General features: G+C 43.8%; 1 protein-coding gene across 1 annotated transcript; it reads right to left on the bottom strand.

The window, feature by feature from the left end:
- Window positions 1-826: 826 nt before the first annotated feature.
- Window positions 827-1420, bottom strand: LOC138267060 (mucosal pentraxin-like). The gene has a single exon (XM_069215907.1). The coding sequence runs from the start codon at window positions 1418-1420 to the stop codon at window positions 827-829; it is 594 nt and encodes a 197-aa protein (XP_069072008.1).
- Window positions 1421-17141: the final 15721 nt, after the last annotated feature.

The raw sequence follows: 17141 nt of genomic DNA, 5'->3' as shown, positions 1-17141 counted from the left end.
GTGCTCTAAATATAATCTATTGAGAGAGAATAGAATCTATTAACACCATGATAGCGTTGTTTTTATGTTTCACTTTCATAGTGACTATTTCAATCCTACTGTGTTGTATGGTTCTGGTTATTGTGGCTCATGCCTTAATATCTAAAATACAGTTGTTTTATTAAAAACAATCTATAAAACTTAAACTGCCTCTGTCATTTGTATATGAGATCATATTGTAAATGAGAGAGCTGGTTGGGACCTGAGTGACCACGACTTCCCTGAGAAGTTCTATAGATGACATGCGCTCGGCTGCCTAATCATCCCTTCCCCTTGGGAGGGATGAGGGACTGCTAGTTAGCCGGAGCAAAACCGGATTGAAGGTAACAAAGGTCGTTCTAAGTGGGTAAGACTCAGTCCCCGACACCAGGAACGACCCTGCTACCCAGAAATCCAGTAGTCTCATTTAGGATAATGAGAGCCCACGCAACAGGGTCTTGTTTGGTTCAAAAAACACTTCAGTATTTTTTGTTCATAATGTTCACAAGGACTCTTCAAATTTGGGTGAATATCAACATCCCTTCACCAGCAAAGCTCAAAGCCAGTAATAGTGCGATGAAGCGGGATGTTGCAGGTAAATTACCATGTGGCACTCACCTTACATAAAAATGTTTTTTTCTGCAAACTGCAGTAATTCCACACCATGGATAGGTTGCATCCTAGGACTGCGTCAATACCTTACCTCACCAAAACCCTGGTTCTGCTACAGGCACTTGGTTGCAGGTAGCCAATCAAGTTATTCCAATTGTCTAGTAATTGCTAAAAAATATAAGTAGATTTAAAAGGTTTAAAAGGGTTCAACAACTACATTGTTTATTAAGTTGTATGTCAAATTTCTCCAACTCAGAATATTTCCCATTGGAAAGGTTTTGGACCAAAACATGCTGTCTTGGATTTCATCTCTTGACAAAACATAGTCCCACATGGAGACATGACATATTTCACCAACGTACTGTTGGTAATCATTGGATGGATTATCCCTTCTCATCCCAAGTTTAATGGTTGGCGTCCCTTGAATGATATATCCTTTGCTCAAGCCTTTCCTTGGTAGAGGATGCAAGTCCAACCAGGCCCGTGCAGTTCCATTTGCAGATCCCCAGCTGAAGCACAGATGCACCCACTGGTTGATGACGTCCGGTGTGGCGAAATCTACCGCCTCTCCTCCCACAGTCAGGATGTATACCTTGTAGTAGCTTTTCCAAACAGTGATCTCGGAGTTATAAGGTGCATTGGATCTGAACTCAAAGAGACCATAACCTCCTGGTCTGTCAGTGAAAGTTCTTAAACATATTGTGAAACTGTGCAGTGCTTCCTCCTTCAGCGGGTTCAGGGCCACGTAGGAGCGATTATTTATTTGGAAAACAAAGACATCTCCGTCCATGTCTGTAAGGAAATAAATAGACAGTAACTATGAAGCAGGTGATGCTCCACTGTATTACACAATTCTTGCTGCCTATGAGTATTGGGTCAGCTAAGAAGGGTGGAGATACTTGTGAGGACAGGTGAGGAGAGTAACCTGTGAATTCGTCAGCATTACATACTGCATCAGTATCTGCAATCCAGAAACCCCTCTAGTGTGCTGGGAAATTCCATTTATGGAACTCCGGCTCCACCACTGATGGTCTAGGTGCTTGGAGAATCTTAGATCCTACCTGGATACACAGTATCAGCTATATAAACATTCGGGCTTGCAACAATTCAAGGAGACATGACATGATTTTTAACAAATGTGTGTCAAAATTGTAACATAGCAGCACAACCTTGAATAACTAGTTGTTAATTACAAATGCAAAAAAAACAAATGTTTTGGAGTAAAGATGGAAATCGAGTGCACCATTAGATACAAGAAGGTTCTCAAATCTTCAAGAACCGGGGATGGATCTTCATAAATGCAGGAAGCTAAAATGGTAGGTTTGGTTACAGCAAGCAGGCAGACTAGATGAATAAAGCAGGTTTGACTGAATAAAGACGGAGCACTGCGAAAGAAAGTAGATTTGACTGATTAAAACTGCACTCAAACCAGACAGTTAGACTGAATAAAGAATGTTTGACTGAATAAGGCAGTAGGTTTGAAAGAATATCACAATATGCTTGGGTGGGTAAAGCAGAATGTTTAGCTCAATAAAGCAAGTTTGCCTGAATAAAGCGTGTTTCCCTGAATGAAAGAAGCAGGATTGGCTGAATAAAACAGGAGGGCGAATAAATAGGAGATTTTACTGAATAAGGCAGGAGGTTTGGCTGGAAGGAGCAGGGCTGCAACACCCATTAGACTGAAGGGGTTTCAGCATCTCCCATCGTGTACCGCAGCCCGGGCTGCACGTTTGCAGCTCTGTGGGTGTCTGTTCCAGGGAAAGCCTGGGCGGAGTATGGGTGGAGAAGAGGGTGTCACAACATTCTCTTTCTCCGACAGGCAACTTTAGTTTATCTTGTTTCAAAGGAGACAATAGGGGTCGCAGATGAATCATAACTTCAAGGACAACAAAAACCTCAGAGTGGTGGTTCCAATTGTGCAAGGCAGGCGCTTTACGGATCATCATAGTTTTAAAGAGAGACAGTGCTAGGCCATTACCGCTGGTAGCTGGGATGAAAGACTGTGTCTGCACTTCGAAGGCAATCTCTGCCATCTTCCTGTGCTTTCAAGCAAACAAGGCAGAAATCACAAAATGTCTTGATTTTAATTTGTTTTTATATAGTGCTTACTCCCCATGTGGTGGGTAAAAAGCTTTAAATAAATGCTAAAAAAGGGAGGTAAGAGTTTTGTTTTTTTAAGGCAATGACCAGACTTTTCTACCAATTACATCTTTCATGCTTTACATGAGCATCAGATTACCTTACACAAAATATATTTTTTTTAGGCACAGGGAGATTAAATGATTTGCCCAGGATCACAGGATGTTGAACTGACGCTGGCATTGAAACTCAAACTTTGTTCCCGAGATCCATAGCACCTCAGGCTGTTAGGCCACCTGTCATCAGTTAGTATTGGCTTCAGTGGCTGCTGGTGATCTATGAAAGTGGTGGGGCATAATACTGCCCAGGAGTGCACCACATTTATATTTAAATTTGACTCACTCATACTCATTCTCTCTCACATTTAGGCCAAGATTAACAAACATTTTGTGCTGGATTTCTGTCACAAATGTGACACTGTTAGAAATGGGGTCTATGGTTGGCAGTCAGTTTCAGTCTGTCCAAGCGGGGACCCTCACTCTAGACAGGGTAAAGGAGAAACACACCTGGTTAACCCCGCTCACACCTTTGGTAGCTTGGCACAAGCAGAAAGGCTTAACCCCAGAAGCAGTGTGTAAAGTATTTGTATCAACACACACAGTAATACAGAAACACTACAAAATGGACACCACACCAGTTTAGATAAATAGGTAATGTTTATCTGAATGAAACAAGACCAAAATGATAAAAATCCAACATACACAAGTCAAGATATTAATTTTCAAAATAATAAGAGTCTTACTCCATAGAGAACAATGGAAACGTTGATTTTGCACAAAGTACCTGGTTTGCGTCAAACAATAAAGCAACACGGAGGAGCGTGCATCCGAAAAGTCACCGATGCGTCGATTCCTTACTCGCAAGTGAGGTGTGCGTCGTTTCTTCTCCGGTTGGGTCGGCGATACATCGTTTTTCTCCCTTGCAAGAGAGCGATGTGTCGCTTTCTGGATGGGCACCTCAGGACCGCGCAGGCTTGCGTTGATTTTTCACGCCTAGCGATGTTGCGTTCGAAAGCCGGTCACACGATGTTAGGAAACCGCATTGTGTGGGGTTTGGTCGTTATCAGAAGTTGCAAGCGTGTGTTGCCCTTCGTTTCTCCAGCCGCGATGCATCGATCTTCCAGCCAGAGAGGGCTCAGCTCCTGCACAGACAGATCGAGGTGAGCCAGTTGACAGCCAGGGGTAAGCTCTTTCAGCCTTCATTCCTATAATGTAAATCCTGGTGTTCTGTGGAAACTGAGAAACTGGGACCAGCTAATATTCTGTGGGACTATCAGAAGGCTGATTCTGGTTCTGTGTATGCAGGGGATGTGTGCGAGCAGGAGGCTGGCTGAGCGGAGATGTCTGGTGGGTGTGTTATAGATGATGTGGCTATTGAGGAAAAGTGGGGGACTGGTTGTACAGGACTTTGTATGTGTGTTTGAGCAACTTTAAGGGTTTGGGCTAGTGAATGGTGGGGCTGTGGAGGTCTTTGAGGTGCGGAGTGATTTGAATGCGTGGAAAATCCTGAGTGTGTGTCTGGCCACTGAGCTTTGTATGGTCTGAAGTCTTATAGCAGTTAGACAGTGGTTCGACAGAGTGTGTTGCCATAGTCGAGCTTGCTGATGATGGGGGCCTGGGTGACCATTCTGCATGTGTTGAGCATTTTCAGGGTGTGGAAGCAGGAGGCGTGACTATGTTGACTAAAGTAAATTTTACAGCACATTCCCCCATTCTTTTGCTCCCTTCATCAGAAGTCTGCTTTCCACTGTGTAACTCTGTAGTTCTGGCTGTGGATGGTGCCGATACAATCCCCAAAGAAACATTTTGGTCACCAGCACACTTTTGTAAGCAAATTAAGCACTGGGTTAGAGTGAAGGTGTTGCACATGTGACAGATCTTCTTGGCAGCTATGTTTTAGAATTATAAAAGGTGATTAAGTCCAATTCAAAATTGTGTTTAGGTGGAACATCAAAAGTAAACTCTTCACATACTGAAGCAGTGTGAAGTTTTATATGTTCACTTCCCTGGCGTGGTTGAAGCAGGCAAACTCCAAAGTGAGTGGATGGAGGAGTAAAGCATAAAGCATGAGACAGCAGATCAACTTCAAGGATGCGATAGGAGGTATTTCCTGCAGGATCCTCTGTTAGTGCATGTGCGCTAATGGTTAATCTATGGCTTGGTGTCACCACAAAAAATGGGAATAGAACCAGTCATGGTGCTCTCAAATCATGGCCTCCTCTGTGGACATAAGCTCTGTATACCCCCTATACTGCTAGCTGTACATACCATCTTCCTGCGAGAGAGCACTAGGCAACTGTTCTGGTGAAGGAACATGAGCTTTGCACCAGCTAGGGTGTAGGTGTTGTGCACCGGCAGGAGCTACTAGTGCCCAGTGAAAGGAGTGCAGCAGGGTTATGTGCATGCACACACTTTCCCACATGGATGGGTCTACTCACAGGTCTCCTGGCTATCTCTGTCTAATCCTGCAGAAGTGTCGTTTGCTGCTGAAGCTCAACATATGGAGAATAACTTTCATTTTTACACAGCTTCATCTCCTTCACTAATGTGGCTGCCAACACTACTTCCCATGATGAATTTCTGTTGAAGCGTGCACACATTTAAAAGTGTGCATCTTTGTCCAACCTTCTTTCATCTGGAGAGAAAGAAGTAAGTGTGACTTAATCATAAGTGCGTATTTTTATAAGACAATTAACCTAGAGCTAACAAAATGGGAACTAGCTGTATAGGTGTAATTTACAATATTTTCCTACACCTCTCACAACAGTGTGTAGCCATTTTTAATTTATTGAGAAGTTGTTATGTCTTTGTGTAAAAATGAATGTATTTTATTATTTTGGTTCTTATCTCGCACAAAAAGCAGTAGTATAGAACCCATGTAGTACAAGGAACCATGAAATATGGAAAATATTTAATGGTTGCGTCTTAAATACACATTTTGTCATCACAATGGTAGTCCCCAAACCACTGTGCAGAGGTTTTACATTGTCCAGGCTACAAATAATATACACCTTGGAGGACGAATGTTATTGAAATTACGCAGCTGCACTTTCAATAAAACATCTTGTAAAATAAAAGTACTTAATGAATACCTTGTCAATGCCATCTCAGGCTTCTGGTGATGTTTGCAAACCACAGGACCTAAGATATCACCAGAACCCGTCAATGATAATATGGGGCCAGATAACACACTCATTATGTATCCTTGGCATGTACTTAACTTTAAACCATTTTGTAGATGCAGATAGATAAAACTCAACCTTAAACAAGAGACAACTCGTTTAAGTGCAACCCATGTATAACACATAAAAAACAAAATAATTTGCATTCAGTTGACTCACTAGACAGCATGAGGAATATGGCCTAACGTCTGTGTTCAAACATCAACAGAACATGAGCGTTCACAAAGAATGGTGAAATCCAATATTTGAAGCTTTTTTTGAAAGTTCTAATACATCAACTAAGGAGGGAGGTATGGTCTAGTTGCTAAGCTGTCGATATGAGGACCTTGGTTTGTATCCAAATTGCCACTGACTGAAAATAGTGCAGTTGTGGGAAATCACTTAATCACGGTGTGCCTAAAATGTAAATATGTGAGATACTACTGTAATTGTGTGCAATAAAAAGATTTAAGCCACCACTTGATGAATACAACCTTGCATAGTTTTCAATCAGCTCCCGTAATGAGTAACACTCTGTTGCTCTCAGGCTAGGTTCATGCTTTAGAAATACCAATTGATGCATGCTTTTAGATTGTGAACAGGTATTCAGTTTATTATTCTCTGTGGATACGTCTTTCATTTCAGCACTCCTATTTTGTGACAGCCAGATAGAAGCTTCCCACAATTTTCTTTATCCCGGTTTATTCTTCACACATCAAATCTACTTCTCAATGTCTCTGGGAGCACTTTCTTGGGCAGATAGAGACATTTATCCCCCATACATCCTCTTGTTCCTTGGAATCATTTTATCATTATGTAGTTCATCCTCTTTTTAATGATATTAGACAATTTTCCAGTAAGCTTTCAGTTCTTTATTTTCTGTGCGTCAGACTAGGGGTGTAGCTACCACTGGGGGACAGGTGCAGCAGCACCGAAGCCCAGAGCCCTGAGGAGCCCGTTGAACCCTGATAATTGCTGTATTTACTAACACACCAGCATTCAAAGTGGCAATTCCCTCTGCTTGCTCCAGGGCCCATGACATCCTTGCTACGCTACTTCATCAGACTTTCACAGGACTCGCTTGGTACTAACCATCTTGCAGACATCCGATGCTCGCAGGTCTGGTGTACATTGTCTGAGCTCCAGCAGTGCTGGGTGTCTTAGGGGAATTCATTGGTGGAGATAAAAGATCTGGCTTTAATGTGCTAAAGCAGGATAGAACAGGCATGCACATATGTCTTTTCCATGCATTAGCACATTAAACCCGGACCTAGTGGCCTTCCAAACGTGCTTGACCCCAAGTGTGCGAAATTGTAGCATCACCGCCACTGTTTAGTACAAGCCTACCCCTAATTTCGGGTCTAGTTGCGCCCCTGAGATGAAGCAGAATATATGACTAAATAAAGCAAGTTTGGCTAAATGAAGCTGTGGGTTTGGCTGAATAAACCAAGAGTTTTGGTTAAATAAATAAATAGATCTAGCTGATGAGAGCAGAGGGATGGTCTGACTAAAGCAGAAAGATTGTCTCTTTAATGCAGTAGGAGTGGTTGTTAAAATAAGGGTTCGGGTGAAAAAGCGAAGGGCCAAAAATCGGCCCACACACTGACCTGTCAGACCAGCCAGTCGGGCACTGCCCAAGGACCGTCCTACCCCATCGCCAGCCTAGATATTGCCATTCCAGGCTTTGGAAGTGGCTGTATAAACATCTCCAGATGGAAAGTAGCTAGAGAGCTGAGACATCCAACCTGGCAAGGAGGCCACATGCAGCTGCGTAGTGCTGAATCTCATCGACACCTGTGCAGGGTAAGGTGCATCGCGGACCTCTCTCATTACACCAAGCAAGTGAACTGGACCATCAGAGAGTCAAGGGGCTTTCTCACATGGGTACCTTCAGCCAGTGCTTGGAATGCCCTTGTAGGCCACAGAACTCTGCATATTGCCAACACAAACTCCCATTACAGAAGTCAAACTGCAAGTCCCAGTAGGCAACGTGATGTTGATTTCAGGGTCGAAACTGAAAGGGGGTATCACACATGATAAAGCATTTCTTGGCAGCTAAACGTTGTTAACTAAGTATGTTCTGAGTTATTGATGTCTGGAACAACAGAACATAAAAGAGGCATCAGGAAATCCCATATCTACTTCCCAGTGCTTTCCATTTCAAGTTAGTATATCAAGATGGTGTAAAACCACAAGCTTATGTTTCCTACTGGCTCGCGATGGATAAATTGACATTTGTTGGTAGGGAATTAAAAACAAACACTGGCACCACACTTCTGGATTTAAAACATATCATGTCTAAGCATTGAAAACATTACCATTCTGTGTGCAGTTCATCATCTTTCTTAATTATTTGTCTCTCAATCAATCAATCATGGATTTGTAAAGCGCAACTACTCACCCCTGAGGGTCTCAAGGCACTGGGGGTGGGGGAGGGGAGGAGGGAAAGCTGAGGATTAGTCGAAGAGCCAGGTATTGAGGTCCTTCCTGCATTCAGGGTGGGGAACTGTCTTAGGTGGATGGGGAGGGTGTTCTAGGTCTTGGCAGCGATGTGGGAGAAGGATCTTCCACCAGCTGTGGTCTCCCACATGTCGGGACGTTGGCGAGGGCCTGGTCGGTGGAGCAGGGCTGTCTGGCGGGAGTGTAGAAGGAGAGTCTGTGGTTGAAGTAGGTTGGCGTCGTGTAGGGCCTTGTAGGCATGTGTCAGTAGTTTGAAGGTGATTCTCTTGTCGATAGGCAGCCAGTGTAGGTCTCTCAGAAGGGCAGAGGTGTGGCTGTGACAGGGGGCGTTGGTGATGAGTTGGGCAGAGGCGCTCTGGATGCGTTGCAGCCTTTTCCGGGTCTTAGCGGTGGTTCTGGCATAGAGTGCGTTGCCGTAGTCGAGGCGGCTCCTGACGAAGGCCTGGGTGACTATTCTCCTAGTTATGGTTGGGATCCACTTATAGATCTTCCGAAGCAGGCGCACGGTCTGAGCGCATCCTGATGAGATGGCGCTCACCTGTCGGTCCATTGGAAGCGATGAGTCTAGGATGACGCTGAGGTTGCGCGCATGGTCGGTGGGGGTAACGGTGTTTCCGAGGGTGGCGGGCCACCACCATTCGTTCCAGGCGAAGGGTGTGGAGCCGAGGATGAGGATCTTTGTTTTGTCTAAGTTCAGCTTGAGGCTCAAGTGGTGACTGCCTTCATTCCTACGTGGAAGTTGTTCTTGGTGGTGGTTGGGTTGTTGGTGAGGGAGACGATCAGTTGGGTGTCGTGGGCGTAGGAGACGATCTTGAGTACGTGGCTTCTGACGATGGCGGCCAGTGGGGGCATGTAGAGGTTGAAGAGGATGGGACTCAGCGAGGATCTTTGGGGGACGCTGCAGCTGATCTTGGTGGCTTCCGAGAGAAAGGGGGGGAGTAGGACCTTATGTGTTCTGCTGGTGAGGAACAAGGAGAGCCATTCCAGTGCTGAGTCTCGGATTCCAGCGTCGTGGAGTTGGGTACGTAGTGTGTTGCGGGTGACCGTGTCTCTACTCGTTTTATTTTTTTTCAAATAAAGGTAAATCAATAAAGCAAAGTGTTTACCTTTGATCCAAGCATAAATGCTTTGAACAACGTTTCCTTTTGACACAGCCCAGGTTTTCTCTGGTCAGACATGAGTCTAGCTTATTTTTATGTGCACCTGGAGATTTGTTGTTTTGTTATTTCTCATATAGATGCAGGACTACTCGTCCCACAATGCAGCGGATGAATTGCACCAGTAGTGACTTTAACACTGGAAAGCCATGTATAAGGGTGAAATGGAGGATGTCTTGGAAAACTAGTGACACATGGTCCTTCTCCTCCAATCTTTCCTTCATGAATAGTTTTGTTTATTTTGTGGTGAGTTCCTCAGAACATTAATGGGCTTCATTTGTTTTTCTGGGTTTCAGAAAGGGTGTACCACTTCAGTATGGCGAGTTGTCAGTGACATTAAACCATTGAGAATCTAGGGGCCTGTACAGAAGGGGACAATGCACAAGTTGTTATGAGGGAGGCGATGAAGTCAGGTGACCTTCAGGGTGTTAAAGCTAGCAGGGGAGTCCTGATGTGCTCAGAAGTCACAATCTGGTCGATCTGTTTTGCTTGAGGGTGGTGGGTGGTGTGTGTGTGGGGGGTGTTCTTGCTGCCTAGACAATCTCTTGAATTGTGGTCCGTGTTTATGGTCCTGAGGACACTTTTTGCTTCAGTTAGATGAAATGTTTCTGCTTGGGGTCAATGACGAAGCGAGTGATAAAGTGTCACTCAAAGTGTCACACATAAGGCCTGGAAATGTCACACATTGGCACACTGCAAGTATGGAAATGTCACACACAAACAGACTCAAAAACGTGGAGGGGCGTGGTGGAGAAAATGAGGATTAATGGGGCTAAGAATAAAAGCTAAATAAAGATCTAGGGCCAGATGTAGCAAATTTTAAATTTGCGAGGTGCAAAGTGCGAGTCCATGCGACTCGCACTTTGCACCTCGCAAATTGGTATGCAGTACGGTGTCTCAGACACCGACTGCAACTCGCTATGGGGTCGCAATGACCCACCTCATGAATATTCATGAGGTGGGTCGCAAATTGCGGCCCCATAGCGAGTATAGGCACTCGCAAACATGGAGGCCTGCTGTCGTCAGCAGACCTCCATGTTCGTGACTGCTGTTAAAAAAAGCAGTTTTTTTTTTTTTTAAGTGTAGCCCGTTTTCCTTACAGGAAAACGAGCTGCACTTTAAAAAAAAACGAAACCTTTAGTTTCGGTATTTTTTCAGGGCAGGGAGTGGTCCCTTGGACCACTCCCTGCCCTGAAAAAATATTTGTGGGTCCAGTCACAAACTGGAAGGGGTCCCATGGGGACCCCTTCCAATTTGCGAGTGGGTTACCATCCACTTGAAGTGGATGGTAACTGCGATGCCATTTGCGACCGCGTACGCGGTCGCAAATGGTATTGCATACCACTCAGACTCGCAAATAGGAAGGGAACACCCCTTCCTATTTGCGAGTCGGAAATGCATATTGCGAGTCGGTACCGACTCGCAATATGCATTTCTGCATAGCAAAGAGGCATTTGCACCTCGCAAACGGCGATTTTCGCCGTTTGCGACGTGCAAATACTTTGCTACATCTGGCCCCTAGATACTGAGGAAGTAGCAGATGCCGTGGGGACTCCATAAGAAGCCTCAGGTGGAGATTGTAAGTGTCTGTGCTCAATGTTAAGAGGGAGTAAAGAATTAAGGAGTCATGGTGGGGAGGTTGGGGTGAGAAGGGTATTGGTAGGAAGGGGTATGGACCATTGCTGTGGGCAGGTTAGGGATGCAGGTCAGAGCTGCATCTTGTCAGCAGAGCCCCAGTGGGCAAGAGGTCTGTGTGAGGGCAGAGGCTGAAAAGATGGAGGCTTGCAGAAAAAAGGGGAGGTGGAGAAAGAAGCTGCAAAAAGGCCAAGGATCACAGCAGAAGTGTGGCCTAAAGCACAGGCCTGCTTCATGTGTTTCATTCACAAAAGGTTAATGTTTTAATACATGAATGAATGGAGTAGTCTCTGTCAGTGTAAATGTCTCAGTGTACCTTGAATGCCTATTGCGAGATTATCCACAAATTTTGGTGGAGCTGGCTGCTGTCTAAACAGGGTAGTGATCACTCAATTGATCTTTGGAGGCTCCGGTTGCCATGGTGCGATATCAGAGATTCTTGGAAGAGTAAAAGATTAATATTCCACGGCTTTTGTGCACAAAAGATTCCTGTTAAATCTTTTGTTCAGGAAAAACAATTGACTGTTGAAAGTAGATTCAGAACTTTTTTTGTACTGCATGACCTATTTTTGTAGGATTATTTACCTGCTTATTTTTGCTCTTGTACAATTTTTCTTTTAGGTTCTTGAACTGCATACTCTGACACCAGAAAAGTGTAAGTTTACCTTTGTGAATCAGGCCCGATATGTCTTACTGAGTCTGGTCTGGAAAAACATACTCTAGTTCTGTGATAGTTGCACTTGGTCGGATTCGACTACTTGCAATTAAATTGTTCAGCATAAATTGCCATTGCTCACATGTGCACATTTATATTATGTGCCATCAATATATTTTGATTGCAGAATTTGTCAGTCTGTTGCTTAATCTCCTACAGTATGCGCGATCCATCAAAGACCATTTTTGTAACACCCTTCACCCAATCATGAGAGCTGTCACATAGATCCTGCCACATCATGCTGGAGGACCAATCATCTCACAAGTCATCCTTTCCACTAGATTCACTACTTCGGTGGAATGCAGGAGGCCGACAACCCATAGCACAGCCAGACCCATTAAATAGGGTAATACAAAAGACTATATAAGTACTGCAATTGGTAAGAATACAAAGGATCAACAACAAGAGCATGTTACCTCCTAAATGGGTACATTGCATAAACATTCACTGGAATAGAGTTTTGGAGAAGTTAGACAATATGAAGCAGTACAGTTTCTTTTCACCTTAAGAGTCACTTCCTGAACCCTGACTGACTATTCCAGTGCTGTTTAGCTTTCAGGGCAGGTAGTTTTCACTCAAACAAATAGACCATGGGTCAGATTGATGGTCAGGAAACCGCGAGTATTTGAGGAGAAGTGAAAGCAGTGCGCCTCCAAGGCAAGCTGCTAAACTGTGTTGCATTGCATCATGGTAGCCATTTTTATCATTTCACACTGGGTAGCATGACCACAATACTAGGTGATAATGCACAATAAAATAAAATAAATAAAAAATAAAATGTGTACAGTGATTTTAATTCTCTTCTAAAAGATTCAATGTTGAATCTACTCAACAGCCCACCATACCTCTTTGTACACTGCTCCCATTGCTCCACATGAGGCTGAGAAGTATCAGGGCACATTGTAAGCTGTTGTTCATGACTTCATGCCTCCTATTAAAAAGAAATGCAGAAATGAAGAGTTATCAATCTATGAAATCTGATGTACGACAACTGTTCTTGCTGTTGACATGGTGGCCAACAGAGTGGTTGTGTAGTGTGGGGGAGGCAGGGTTAGGGAAATCTCGTTCGAATAGATTAATTTCAGAAACATTGGCCTAATTTTGTGTTTGTTACTTGTTTACAAACCTAAAGGATATCCTGTCTGCATTATTACCAGTGCCATACAATATAACGCACTTGTAATAGAGCGGATCGGTTATCTGTAATGTTTGTGATGGAGTACCGTTCCACCAAACTCTTAGTCAGGCCTTACATCTCATGTCCAAGATAGGATACCATAATCGGGAAAAGGTAAGGACAATTTCTCCAAAAAAGGACAAAATTCACACTTTCTTTCAAATATCTCACTTTGGGAAGATTTTTCGTAAACCCGGGTCAATAGAAAAAAAATGGTAGACTCATGTATCGTAGATGGAAGTTCATTACCTTGATGGGCTATCCTGCAAAAAGGGAAACAAAAAGAAGCATCAGGAGGATGAGAGGTGAAACACGTTCACATTTTTTCAAACTCGTACCATGAAATGGATCAACATGTGACAATAATTGATGTAACCAGTTGTTAGAAATGGGGTCTCTATTTGGCAGTGGTTTCCACCCTCCAAGAAGGGACCGTCACTCTAGTCAGGGTAAGGGAGCCACACAGCTAAGATAACCACTGCTCACCCCCTTGGTTGCTTGGCTGAAGCAGTCAGGCTTATCTCAGAGGCAATGTATAAAGTATTTGTACCCACACACAAAGTAACACAGTAAAAACACTACAAAAGTACTCCACATCAGTTTAGAAAAATAGCCAATATTTATCTGTGTAAACAAGACCAAAACGACAAAAGTCCAACATACACAAATCAAGATATCACTTTTTAAAAGTTTAAGCAAGTCTTAATCTATCGGAATCAATTGATGTATCTCTTTAGCACAAAGTACCTGGGATGTGTCAAAAACAAAGACGATGCGGGCTACAGGGGTGGTGAGGCACCCGAAAAGCGATGCACTGGTTCTTTACTGTGCAGGGGAGAAGATGTGTTGATTCTTTCCTTGCAGGTGAGATGATGCATCAGTACCTTACTGGCAGGGGAGATGATACATCAACTCTTTCCTTGCAGGAAAGGCAATGCATTGATTTCTGGACACGCTGCCTCGGTTCCTTACTGCGGTCGAAACTCAAGATGCCAATTGTTGATGAGACTGCAGTGAAACAGGTGCTGCATTGATTCTGCAGCCGTGAGACAGGTGCTGTGTCGATTCTTCTGGTGCGGTATGTTGATGCGTGGATTTTCTCCTCCAGGTCACCAGCTTGCACTTCCAAGGGCCCAGGAACTGGAGTTGGCAGCACTTGACAACTCAGGACTCTTAGCAGAAGGCACTGGCCGATGAGGTCTTTGATGTCCCTGAGACTTCTTAACAGGAGGCAAGCTCAGTCCAAGCCCTTGGAAAACCTTTGGAAGCAGGATGTAGAAAGCCAAGTACAGTTCATTCACTCCCAGGGCAGAAACAGAAAGCAGCAGGCCAGCACAACAAAGTAAAATAGAGAGTGGCAGTCCCTCCTACAGCATTCAGCTCTTCTTCCTGGGAGAATGTCCTCAGTCCAGAAGGATTCTAACTATGTGGTGTCAGTGATTCAGTACTTATATCAATTTCCCATCTTTGAAGTAGGCAGACTTCAAAGAGAAGTCTTTGTAGTGCACAAGACCCTGCCTCTCCCTGCCCTGGCCCGCCCCAGACACACTTTAGGGGTTTGGAGACTGCATTGTGTGAGGACAGGCACAGCCATATTCAGGTGAAAGTGACAGCTCCTCCCACCACTCTAGCTCAGGAAGACCCATCAGCCTGGTGACGGGCCATCAGGATATTCAGGACACACCTAAACTCCCTTAGTGCAACTGTCTAGGGTGAATGCACAAACAGCCCAACTGTCATCCTGACCCAGAAGTGTATTCCACAGACGGGCAGAGGCACGGAATGGTTAAGCAAGAATATGCCCACTTTTTAAAAGTGGAATTTTCACACCTACAATTCAAAAACCAACTGCACCAAAAGATGTATTTTTAAATTGTGAGTTCAGAGACCCCAAACCCCACATCTCTATCTGCTCCCAATGAGAAATTACATTTGTACGGTATTTCAAGGCAATCCCCATGTTGCCATATGGGAGAGACAAGACGTGCAATAGTGAAAACCAAATTTAGCTGTATTTCACTATCAGGACATAAACAACACACCAGTACATATCCTCTCTGTTAAATACACTGCACCTTCCCCATGGGGCTGCCTTGGGACTACCTTAGGGGGGATGTACATGTAGTAAAAGGGACGGTCTGGGCCTGGCAAGTGGGTGCACTGGCCAGGCTGAAATCACAGTTTAAACCTGCACTCACCGTGTGGAATGGAAGGCCTGAGGCTTGTTTGCAGGCTACTCATATGGGTGGCTCAATAAGTGCTGCAGGCCTACTAGTAACATTTGATTTACAGGTCCTGGGCACACCTGGTACACTGTACTAGGGGCTTACTAGTAAATAAAATATGCCAATCATGTAAAAACCAATCACCAATACAATTTACTCAGGACCACCTGCACTTTAGCACTGGTTGGCAGTGGTAAAGTTCCCAGAGTCCTAAAACCAGCAAAAACAAAATGCTGCACACAGTCAAAAACCAGAGGTCCAAGGCAAAACGTTTGGGGATAATCCTGCAACAAGGGCCATTTTTAAAACCAGTATTATTGCACAGCGGGGCCAATGTTATTCAGTTCAGAATGATATAAGGGTCAGTAACTCATGACTGGATTTTAAGCTGTAACTTGAAGTTTATAGAAAGGTCTCTCAAAAAGATGTATTTTGTCAATTGATGCAAGGAACTGGTTGGTGTAGCTTTAATAGCGACTGTCCTAACTGATCATTAGCCAATTCTAACCTTTTTCAACATTTTATATTCATGCTTATATTTCAAAATAGAAGAATTTACACTTTTTATTACAAATATTTCACCTGAAACTGATGATTGTAACTGTTTAACTGTTATGACAGTGGAAACTGTAGATAATGGTAATTTACAGCGATTAGAAACTGCAGAAGTGCGGTAAGATGCAGTTTACGAAAAAGGTATTCTTGTTTTTATAAGGCTGTGCACCTCAAAAGCCTGTGTCTGTCAGGAGAAAGTCTATGCCTATCGGAAAAATGTGCTTCTTAAGAGACTGTACCCTTTAATAGGTGGTCCACAGTAAACAACTCTGACCCAAGTATGTTCATCTCTGAGGACTCTGACTCTAAATCTGGAGTAACCCTCAAAAGGTTTTGGCCCTTTTTAGTCTCTGTACTCCAGATGCTTGTGACCGTGAGAAGGTTCTGCCTCTCAGATAGCTCCACCAGCTGCACAAATGTATGTATATAGTATTTGAATAGTGCAAACTTAGAGAAAGGGAGTGTAGCGGCATGCAGGATCTAAGACAGGGATACAGTCAAGTGATTGGAATGGAAGTTCATTATTTATCATGAAGTAGAGATCTTCGAAGTAGGGTATCTTCAGCTCTTTCCTAATTTTGGGGGTGTCCTGATTTATGCTGGGATGTTGTTGCATATCCTGGGTGCAAAGATTGAGAAGATCTGTTATCTTGTTTTTTTTATATTTTTTACACTTCTTTGACACTCATCCAATTTTGTCTTGGCTGAGAGTGTGTAGAGAAACAGGACAGATTGTGCACTTGTCAGCAAGAGAGGCGTGGTGCTGGTTGTGATAACTTTGTAAATGATGCAGCAGGGTTTAAAGATGATGCAGGCTGACAAAGAGAGCCAGTAGAGTTCCATCAGGGTGGAGGCGATGTGATCATATTTTGCTAGGCCCCAGATGAGATAGGATGTGACGTATAAGATGTCCTTAACAGGACCAATGTGGAATCCTCATGGCCATGGAGCTGTTGACACACATGCAAGAGTGCACCCCTTAAAAGATTTGGTCCTTCGGACTCTTTTGATCATCAAAAGATACTGTCCCACAGAAGTCACTGTTGTAATGCTGCTGTGACCCGTGGACAATGTTAACTGTCAAAATTCTATGGGATGGCCATGGATGTTTGTGCTCTGAAGAAAGTTGTGCTCAATAAGGTTGGTCCTCTCAATAGGGGACACCACAAGAAAAGTCCATGCGAAAGACCTAATTGACTGCATCAAACAGACACATCCTGTTGAATACAACTCGACCAGAATAAGAACAGAATGCTAATTAGGTAATTAGGTGGATCTGATGGTTTAT

Source organism: Pleurodeles waltl, chromosome 12 (assembly GCF_031143425.1).
Source record: "Pleurodeles waltl isolate 20211129_DDA chromosome 12, aPleWal1.hap1.20221129, whole genome shotgun sequence".
Taxonomy (NCBI): domain Eukaryota; kingdom Metazoa; phylum Chordata; class Amphibia; order Caudata; family Salamandridae; genus Pleurodeles; species Pleurodeles waltl.
Note: the sequence above shows the minus strand (reverse complement) of the source record. Positions and strands in the feature narration are given on the sequence as shown.

Coding starts and splice junctions, on each gene's coding strand:
- LOC138267060 (XM_069215907.1), bottom strand. CDS start 1,420: ATGGACGGAGATGTCTTTGTTTTCCAAATAAATAATCGCTCCTACGTG.